The sequence below is a fragment of the Pongo abelii genome, chromosome 2 (genome assembly GCF_028885655.2).
Source record: "Pongo abelii isolate AG06213 chromosome 2, NHGRI_mPonAbe1-v2.0_pri, whole genome shotgun sequence".
NCBI classification, from domain to species: Eukaryota; Metazoa; Chordata; class Mammalia; order Primates; family Hominidae; genus Pongo; species Pongo abelii.
In genome coordinates, this window is record NC_085928.1 from 206,976,075 (window position 1) to 206,986,300 (window position 10,226).

A 10,226-nucleotide genomic window follows, 5' to 3' on the forward strand; every position below is an offset into this window, starting at 1 on the left:
TGAGAAGAATGAGGTACATGGACACTGGAGAGTGAGTAAGGCAGAGTAGAATTTATTGAGTGACAGAAAGGCTCTTGACAGTGAGAGGGGACCTGAAGGTGGATTGCTGGCCACCAGCCTGAGTCTATGGGTTTTTGTGGGCTAGAAATGGGGCATGTGCATGCTGATTGGTCTGTGGCTATGCTTGACAAAGCACTATTCAGAAATAGGCACGATAGTGTAGAGGACCAATCGCGGAAGGGTAGGTATGTATAAAATAGGTGAAGGGTAAGGACCAATCAGGAGAGAGGGTGCCAGACGAGAATAAGAGCTCTCAGTCTGGCTCATGGATTTATCCAGAACTTATAGCTTGGTTTTCAGGCTTTAGACTGTCCTTGGCTTGAAGGTTGAGTTTCACCAGGGACCCCTCCCTGTCTGCCTAGGAATTTACCTGCCTCCTATTGCTATCACTATGTTGCCCAGGCTGGTCTCAAACCCCTGAGCTCAAGTGATCCTCCGACCTTGGCCTCCTAAGGTGCTTGGATTATAGGCATGAGCCACCATGTCTGGCCTTGTTTATTTTTTAAATAGGTAATACATTCACATGGTTCAAAATTGAAAATGTAAAAAATGGATTAACAGTGAAAAGACTTCCTCTTATCTTTGACTCCTAGCCTCTTAGCTTTCTTTCCTGACAACTAATGTTATCACTGTCTTGTGTATCTCTGCAGAAGAAGTTTATGGATATATAAACTAATACATGTTATATGTATATTCATATATATATATATTTGATTTTCACCTTTTTTCCACTTAGCAATGTATATTGGAAATAAACATTTGAAAACAACAATACATTTGGTGATCACTTCATATCATTACACAAACAGCTTCTTCATTCTTTTATATGGCTACAAAGAAAGTATCTATTGTATCAATTTGTCATAATTTATTTAACATCCTCTCACTCTTTGCTATAAAAATAAGACTATAATAAATTGTGCATACTTTTTGCCGTTTCCAAGATAAATTACTGGAGGTGGAATCACTGGGTCATAGGGTAACAGGTTAGTTTTTGACGGATGGTATCAACTCTTTGAGGGATGACTTTTGCTTTTCAGGGGTCCTAACTGCTTTCCCCTTCTCAATTACCTGCACAGCCCTCAGCAAACTGTCCTGCAGAGCCTGGTTCTTTACCATGTTAGTAATCAGGAACGTGACATCCCTGATATACATCTGCCTCACTTTCGCAGTATAGTGTTCTGCCTTGTTACCATGTGCAATAAAGAAGGTACAAAGTGCTGTGATGTCTCCTTCTTGCAGCCCACACTCCTGCAGAGTGGACTCCCATACAACTCTAATGCGCTTGTTCTTAACTTTTCGTCTGAGTACAGAGGCTACGGTTGGAAGACCTCTCACCAGGTCTGGCAGCTTCTCAAGCACTCGAGTATGCAAGCAAATAAGTACTTCAATGACGTAGCTGTATAAAATATTCAATTCCATTGAAGTGAGCCTACAAAAAATATGGAGAGCTTCTTAAGCGGTCAAAAATATTTTATATAGAAACAGAAAATGAATTCTTTTAGGATAACTCAATATGAACCCACTGGGAGAACCAGCTGTTGTAATTTACAAAATATTTACTTTACTATTTAAATTCAAATTCAAATACTTACCTTTTTTTTTTTTTTTAAAGAGATGGGGTCTTGCTTTGTTGCCCAGGCTGTTCTCGAACTCCTGAGCTCAAGTGATCCTGTCGCCTCGGCTTCCCAGAGTGCTGGGATTAAAGGCGTGAGCCATCATGCCCAGCCAGTACTTACTTTAGAATTAATGCAGATAGGCTGGGCGTGGTGGCTCACGCCTGTAATCCCAGCACTGTGGGAGGCCGAGGTGGGTGGACCACCTGAAGTCAGGAGTTTGAGACCAGCCTGGCCAACATAGTGAAACCCCATCTCTCCTAAAAATACAAAAATCAGCCGGGCATGGTGGCAGGCACCTGTAATCCCAGCTACTCGGGAGGCTGAGGCAGGAGAATGGCGTGAACCCAGGAGGTGGAGCTTGCAGGGAGCCAAGATTGCCCCACTGCACTCCAGCCTGGGCGACAGAGTGAGACTCCATCTCAAAAAAAAAAAAAAAAGAAAAAAAAATTAATGCAAATAAGGCTTTGGCAAGCAAGAGACTCTGTGATGAGATGTGTGCTATAGTGCCTGGCATATAAAGAGATGCTCAAATTAATCTTTTTTTTTTCTTTGAGACGGAGTCTCGCTTTGTCGCCCAGGCTGGAGTGCAGTGGTGAGATCTCAGCTCACTGCAAGCTCCGCCTCCCGGGTTCACGCCATTCTCCTGCCTCAGCCTCCCGAGTAGTTGGGACTACAGATGCCTGCCACCACGCCCAGCTAATTTTTTTTTTTTTTTTTTTTTTGTATTTTCAGTAGAGGCGGGGTTTCACTGTGTTAGCCAGGGTGGTCTCGATCTCCTGACCTCATGATCTGCCCGCCTCGGCCTAAGTGCTGGGATTACAGGTGTGAGCCACTGCGCCCAGCCAAATTAATCTTTTTTTTAAAAAATAAATGAACCTAAGAAAATGTAATTGCTTTACAATCCATTGTGGGAAACATACTAAGAAATTCAATTTTGCAATGACCACTGGAAGCTCTCACAAAGCCACAGAATCCCGCTGATTTCTCAACTGATACTCACTTGAGTGCCCGAACTGCTGTCCACATCTCATCTTGGGCTGCTTGGCTTGCCAAGGCCTTACTATGATGTTCGAATTTCTGCATCAGGTTATCCTTGGTGAAGTCTAGTTCTTTGAACTGTGTTTCTAACGCTTGGAGTTTGTGGTCTACTCTGTAGGATAACAGAATCAAGGGTTAGTTTGGGTTACAGGACAAAACTAAGGTTTTGATTTAAGCTGAGGCTCTAATACATTATTAACAACCATTACCAAATTTGGATAACTTTTTTTTTTTTTTACTTTTACTTTAAACTATGAAGGGAAAATGGGTAGCTATTTGAATTTGAAAGTTTCAACAAATGGTTCCATTTGCCGTTCCCTCTAGCCATCATCCTTGTCCTTTCATTCCATATATTGCAAACTTTTGAATTGTCTGATTATTTGAATTGCCTGTCATGTCTTGTTTTAGTATTATACCTTATACTTTATTTATTTATGTATTTATTTTCTAATACAGAGTCTCACTCTGTCACCCAAACTGGAGTGCAGTGGCACAATCACTACCTCCCAGACTCAAGTGATCTTCCCACCTCAGCCTCCCAAGTAGCTAGGACTACAGTTGTGTGCCACCATACCTGGCTAATTTTTTTTTTTTTTTTTTTTTGAAACGGAGTCTTGCTCAGTTGCCCAGGCTGGAGTGCAGTGGCACGATCTCGGCTCACTGCAACCTCCGCCTCCCAGGTTCACGCCATTCTCCTGCCTTAGCCTCCCGAGTAGCTAGGACTACAGATGCCCACCACGACACCCAGCTAATTTTGGTTTTTTTTGTATTTTTAATAGAGACGGGGTTTCATCGTGTTAGCCAGGATGGTCTCGATCTCCTGACCTCATGATCCACCCGCCTCGGCCTCCCAAAGTGCTGGGATTACAGGAGTGAGCCACCGCGCCCGGCCAGCCTGGCTCATTTTTTAAAAATATTTTTTGTAGAGACCAGGTATTGCTATGTTTGGCTGGTCTTCAACACCTGGGCTCCAGTGATCCACCTGTCTTAGCCTCCCAAAGTACTGGGATTACAGGCATAAGCCACCATGCCCAGGCTATACCTTACACTTTAGAGAATATTTTATGTAAGCATTACTTTGGTGTTCACAGCAACCATAAAAAGTAAAGCAGTCATTTTTACTATTTTACTGTTAAAGAAATTGAGTCTCAAGAGGATTGAGACCTAATGTCATAAAGTTAGCTAGTGCTGAGACCAGTATATAATCTGGATCTCCTCAGCAGGAAAGTCAAGGGCCTTCACCCTTTGCTCCTGTCTTCCGCCAGTCCCCTCACCCATCCTAGTCACCAATTACATGAGACATCTAGTTGCTGCTTGAATACATTATGTGGTTCCAAGCTTACATATGGCTTATACCCTATTTTCTACCCGATTCTAATTGTCCAACTCTTATCCTTTCTTCCAGAATCAGCTCAAATCCACTGCCTCTTTGAATCCCCATCTACCTGGTGGTCTCCTTGCTCTCCTGCTTCTTGCTTACAAGCACTGCCTCTGTGAACCTATCTCCCACCTCCTGCTTTACTACTAGGGTTAGCCTTTCATGAACTAAACTACGTTCTTGGAGGGAAGGAATCAGAGACTATTTCTTAGATACCTTTATGCCTGTCCCCCAATACCCAGCAAAGTTCTTGCACAGTAATAAAAGTTTCCCTGTATGATTGACATCTTTGATGCGAATGAAATGCTGAGTTCTGTAACCCAAAATGGGGATTTGAGTAGCTATGAACAGCCATGATCATCAGAGGCTGCTGTGGCACCAGAATTATGTTTAATTAACCACAAAGACTGCAGCAACACAATTCACTTGGCTGAGCCACCTAGATTGTCATTATGAGGGAAACTTGCCTGGGCCACCTAGATTGTTGTTCTGAGGGAAATGTGCCTGGGCCACCTAGATTGTCCTTATAAGGGAAACTTGCCTGGGCCACCTAGATTGTCTTTGAAGGAAAATTGCCTGAGCCAAGTACATTGTCATTATGAGGGAAACTTGCCTGGGCCACCTAGATTGTCGTTATGAGGGAAACTTGCCTGGGCCACCTACATTGTCGTTATGAGGGAAACTTGCCTGGGCCAAGTAGTTTGTCGTTATGAGGGAAACTTGCCTGGGCCACCTAGATTGTCGTTATGAGGGAAACTTGCCTGGGCCACCTAGATTGTCGTTATGAGGGAAACTTGCCTGGGCCACCTAGATTGTCGTTATGAGGGAAACTTGCCTGGGCCACCTAGATTGTCGTTATGAGGGAAACTTGCCTGGGCCAAGTAGTTTGTCGTTATGAGGGAAACTTGCCTGGGTCACCTAGATTGTCGTTATGAGGGAAACTTGCCTGGGCCACCTAGATTGTCGTTATGAGGGAAACTTGCTTGGGCCACCTGGATTGTCGTTATGAGGGAAACTTGCCTGGGCCACCTAGATTGTCGTTATGAGGGAAACTTGCCTGGGCCACCTAGATTGTCGTTATGAGGGAAACTTGCCTGGGCCACCTAGATTGTCGTTATGAGGGAAACTTGCCTGGGCCAAGTAGTTTGTCGTTATGAGGGAAACTTGCCTGGGCCACCTAGATTGTCGTTATGAGGGAAACTTGCCTGGGCCACCTAGATTGTCGTTATGAGGGAAACTTGCCTGGGCCACCTAGATTGTCGTTATGAGGGAAACTTGCCTGGGCCAAGTAGTTTGTCGTTATGAGGGAAACTTGCCTGGGCCACCTACATTGTCGTTATGAGGGAAACTTGCCTGGGCCACCTACATTGTCGTTATGAGGGAAACTTGCCTGGGCCAAGTAGTTTGTCGTTATGAGGGAAACTTGCCTGGGCCACCTAGATTGTCGTTATGAGGGAAACTTGCCTGGGCCACCTAGATTGTCGTTATGAGGGAAACTTGCCTGGGCCAAGTAGTTTGTCGTTATGAGGGAAACTTGCCTGGGCCACCTAGATTGTCGTTATGAGGGAAACTTGCCTGGGCCACCTAGATTGTCGTTATGAGGGAAACTTGCCTGGGCCAAGTAGTTTGTCGTTATGAGGGAAACTTGCCTGGGCCACCTAGATTGTCGTTATGAGGGAAACTTGCCTGGGCCACCTAGATTGTCGTTATGAGGGAAACTTGCTTGGGCCAAGTAGTTTGTCGTTATGAGGGAAACTTGCCTGGGCCACCTAGATTGTTGTTATGAGGGAAACTTGCCTGGGCCACCTAGATTGTCGTTATGAGGGAAACTTGCTTGGGCCAAGTAGTTTGTTGTTATGAGGGAAACTTGCCTGGGCCACCTAGATTGTCGTTATGAGGGAAACTTGCCTGGGCCACCTAGATTGTCGTTATGAGGGAAACTTGCTTGGGCCACCTAGATTGTCGTTATGAGGGAAACTTGCCTGGGCCACTTAAATTGTCGTTATGAGGGAAACTTGCTTGGGCCACCTAGATTGTCATTATGAGGGAAACTTGCCTGAGCCACCTAGATTGTCTTTATGAGGGAAACTTGCTGGAGCCGAGTAGATTGTTGTTATTAGGGAAACTTGACTGGGCCACCTAGATTGTCTTTGAGGGAAACTGGCCTGAGGCAAGTAGATTTTTGTTATGAGGGAAACTTGCCTGAGCCACTTAGATTGTCATCATGACAGAAACTTGCCTGAGCACCTAGATTGTCATTATGAGGGAAACTTGCCTGAGCCACCTAGATTGTCTTGATGAGGGAAAGTTGCCTGAGCCAAGTAGATTGTGGTTATGAGGGAAACCTGCCTGAGCCACCTAGATTGTTGTTATGAGGGAAGTGATGCGTCAACACACATGCTACTTCTCTGAGCTTCCATATCCCCAGTGACCTGAATACCTTTGTGATTGCCCAGCATTCTATGCTTGATCATGTTTTATTCTTGGTCCTGAATTTCTCCCTAGGGTAATTCACCTTCAGGTACTACATGTCTCCTATGCTTTAAACCTGTATTTCCTTTCTTTTTTTTTCTTTTTTTTTTTTTTTTTTTTGAGATGGAGTCTTGCTGTGTCGCCAGGGTGGAGTGCAGTGGCACAATCCTGGCTCACTGCAACCTCTGTCTCCCGGGTTCAAGCGATTCTCCTGCCTCAGTCTCCTGAGTAGCTGGGATTACAGGTACCACCACATCTGGCTAATTTTTGTATTTTTAGTAGAGATGGGGTTTCGCCATGTTGGCCAGGCTGGTCTCGAACTCCTGACCTCAGGTGATCCGCCCACCTCGGCCTCCCAAAGTTCTGGGATTACAGGCGTGAGCCACCGCATCCGGCCTAGAGATGTATTTTCATTATGTTTTGTGCATCTCCACAAAGATGGAGATGTCAAACTCAACTCTCCTAAGCTTAACCTACTAATACCTCCCCCATCTTCAGAAATTACTATGAAGAAATGTTGTCACTGCTTTACACATAGATAAGACTCAATATGAAATGTTCATTTTGTAGGAATAGAAGCCTGTGTGACCTGATATGCCTGTAATTTCTGTCTACAAGTCAAAACCATGGGATTTGAGCTGGGTGCAGTGGCTCACACCTGTAATCCCAGCATTTTGGGAGGCCAAGGTGGGTGGATCACTTGAGTCCAGGAGTTTGAGACCAGCTTGGGCAACATAGTGAGACCTCATCTCTACAAAAAATAAAATATTAGCCTAGTGTGGTGGTGTGCACACTTGTGGTCCCAGCTACTGGGGAAGCTGAGGTATGAGAATTGCTTCAGCCCAGGAGGTCAAAGCTGCAGTGAGCTGTGATCATGCCACTGCACTTAGCTTGAGCAACACAGCAAGACCCTGTGTCAAAAAAAAAAAAAAAAAAAAAAAAGTTGGCCGGGTGCAGTGGCTCACGCCTGTAATCCCAGCCATTTGGGAGGCCAAGGCGGGTGGATCATGAGGTCAAGAGATCGAGACCAGACTGGCCAACATGGTAAAACCCCTTCTTTACTAAAAATACAAAAATTAGCTGGGTGTGGTGATGCACACCTGTAGTCCCAGTTACTCAGGAGGCTGAGGCAGGAGAATCACTTGAACCTGGGAGGCAGAGGTTGCAGTGAGCTGAGATCGCGCCACTGCACTCCAGCCTGGTGACAGAGTGAGACTCTGTCTCAAAAAAAAAAAAAAAAAAGTCATTTGGCATACTATTTGTATTAACTTTTAAACCTTTAAGACTATATTGCTTTTAAGTCATCTGTAGTTTGAAACTTAGGGAAGAAGTCTAGCTTGTCAATCAGTATAAAAATTTACAGTTGCAGCAGTTCTTTGGAATCCTCTCACCAAAGGACAGTCCTGGGCCTTTCCAAATAAATCTCAACCAACATGCAAATCTGAGTGCAGGCTGTTTTGTTTTGTTTTGTTTTAGTACAGTTCCCTAGTTTCGTTAATGACCTCACCATCCAATCAACTGCTTGAACTAGAAATCTCGGAATAATTCTCAACTTTTTTCTTCCCCTGATTTATGTCTCTCTGACGCATTCCTGCCTCTCCATCGCCACTAAATGAGTTTCTCAGCATCTTTCACCAGGACCCAAGATTACCGTAGCCTAACTGGACCCCCGGTTTCCATTTCCCATCCATCCTCCAGACAAATTCTTCTAAAACACAATTCTGATTCTGTAACTCAACTGATTGCAAATGGTTTGTGTCATCCTGGCTTGCCCAGTGATATACTCAGAGGCAAACTGGATCTCCTCGGCAGGAAAGTCAAGGGCCTTCACCCTTTGCTCCTGTCTTCCACCAGTCCCCTCACCCATCCTAGTCACCAATTACACGAGACATCTAGTTGCTGCTTGAATACATTATGTGGTTCCAAGCTTACATATGGCTTATATGCACTGTTTCCTCAGCCTAGAATGCCTTCCCATATTTTTCTCCCTCATAAGCTCCTACTTGCACTTTAAGATCCAGCTTAAATGACCGTATATGAAGAATTCCTTTTTCTAGTGTCAAAGGCAAAATTGGTTGATCCTCCCTTCATGTTCGCATAGACCTTTAGGAACATCACCATTGTAAGCTCAGTCACATTAAATTGTAAATGTTTTTCAAACTTTTCTCTTTCCTACAGGCTGTGAGGAAAGGCCCTTGAGGGCAGAAACCACACTTTACTTATTTTTGTAAATCTAGGATTTAGCATATGCATACATTCAATGGAGTTACAGCACCTGGGAGCAGACTTTTCTTTATTGTTAATTTACATAGGTTTGGGCCTGGAAGACTTAAACCACTGTAACAGAGACGGAATTCTTTTTTGGACGGAGTCTTGCTCTGTTGCCAGGGTGGAGTGCAGTGGCATGATCTCGGCTCACTGCAACCTCCACCTCCCGGGTTCAAGTGATTCTCCTGCCTCAGCCTCCCAAGTAGCTGGGACTACAGGCACCCGCCACCATGCCTGGCTAATTTTTGTATTTTTAGTAGAGGCGGGGTTTCACCACGTTGGCAAGGATGGTCTCGATCTCTTGACCTCGTGATCCGCCCGCCTCGGCCTCCCAGTGTGCTGGGATCACAGGCGTGAGCCACCGCGCCCGGCCTGGAAACAGAATTCTAATGAGCACGTCTGCGGTTCTTTATTTCCATTCTTCATTCTTACCCATCTTCCCAGAAGAGCAGACCCATGCTTGCTCCCTCCCTATAGCCCTCAGCAACCTTTTCATGGCCTCCTTCAAGGATATCAGGGTTGTGGTTTCATTGTTCATCTTCTGAAGGCAAAAGGAAAGAAAACAAAAACAAAGCAAAACAAAAAAAGCAATAAATGTTTGAATCCAGAATTTTCTGCTGTCTTCCTCTCAGCAACAGGCAGCAGTAGCAGGAGCACTCAGTCTACATTCTGCCTGAAAGGTCACTCAGTACAAGAAGCTTTTAATAGCTTGCAGATCCAAATATAGTTTCAAAGAACTGATCGTGTGGACACAGGTGTCCTGGAATGCACTGTAACATTTGCCTTTCAAAACTGAACCATAGTACATCAACATACAGCAACAACCATGTATAATTAATGACTCTGTACATGATGGTAAATGTATATGCAGATACATTAACGTAACATATAGGATTAAGTTTGATGAAAATGTCACTGTCATATTTTAACAGCTTCATTATTCAATGACAACCTAAATTAGGTTTAAAGAGTGCCCCAGATCTTTTATGATGATGATATCGAAGCAAAAACCTAACCATCATTAGAAACTACTAAATACTTGTTATGGCTGGGCATGGTGGCTCACTCCTGTAATCCCAAGGTGGGAGGACTGCTTGAGCCCAGGAATTCAAGACCAGCCTGGGCCACAGAGCAAGACTCTGTCTCCACAAAAAATATAAAAATTAGCCAGGAGCGGTGTGCACGCCTGTAGTCCCAGCTACTGAAGAGGCTGAAGTGGGAGGACTGCTTGAGCCCAGGAGTTTGAAGCTGCAGTGAGCTATGATCATGCCACGCACTCCAGCCCGGGCAAGAGAAGATATATATATATACACACATATATATATTAGATTAGGAATTGAATATAAATGTGGAAATAAAATAGGACTCCTGTTTTCATGAGATTTAAAATC

General features: G+C 44.4%; 1 protein-coding gene across 2 annotated transcripts; it reads right to left on the bottom strand.

Moving 5' to 3' along the window:
- On the bottom strand, positions 1 to 9,510 carry SMCO1 (single-pass membrane protein with coiled-coil domains 1). 2 transcript variants are annotated; one of them, XM_002814455.4, is made up of 3 exons: positions 9,324 to 9,510; positions 2,680 to 2,829; positions 1 to 1,492 (listed from the first exon to the last, which is right to left on the bottom strand). In XM_002814455.4, the coding sequence occupies exons 1-3, from the start codon at positions 9,371 to 9,373 to the stop codon at positions 1,048 to 1,050; spliced, it is 645 nt and encodes a 214-aa protein (XP_002814501.3). In that variant the 5' UTR covers positions 9,374 to 9,510; the 3' UTR covers positions 1 to 1,047. The 2 variants fall into 2 exon arrangements, with proteins under 2 accessions (XP_002814501.3, XP_002814500.4); XM_002814454.6 differs by having other exon boundaries at positions 9,268 to 9,510.
- Between the last annotated feature and the right edge of the window lie 716 nt (positions 9,511 to 10,226).

Excerpts from the sequence above, each read along its gene's own strand:
- SMCO1 (XM_002814455.4), bottom strand. The coding sequence starts at position 9,373 with ATGAACAATGAAACCACAACCCTGATATCCTTGAAGGAGGCCATGAAA. Across the intron at positions 2,830-9,323 it reads TTGAAGGAGGCCATGAAAAG|AGTAGACCACAAACTCCAAG; the intron begins GTTGCTGAGGGC and ends GTTATCCTACAG. Across the intron at positions 1,493-2,679 it reads ACAGCAGTTCGGGCACTCAA|GCTCACTTCAATGGAATTGA; the intron begins GTGAGTATCAGT and ends TATTTTTTGTAG.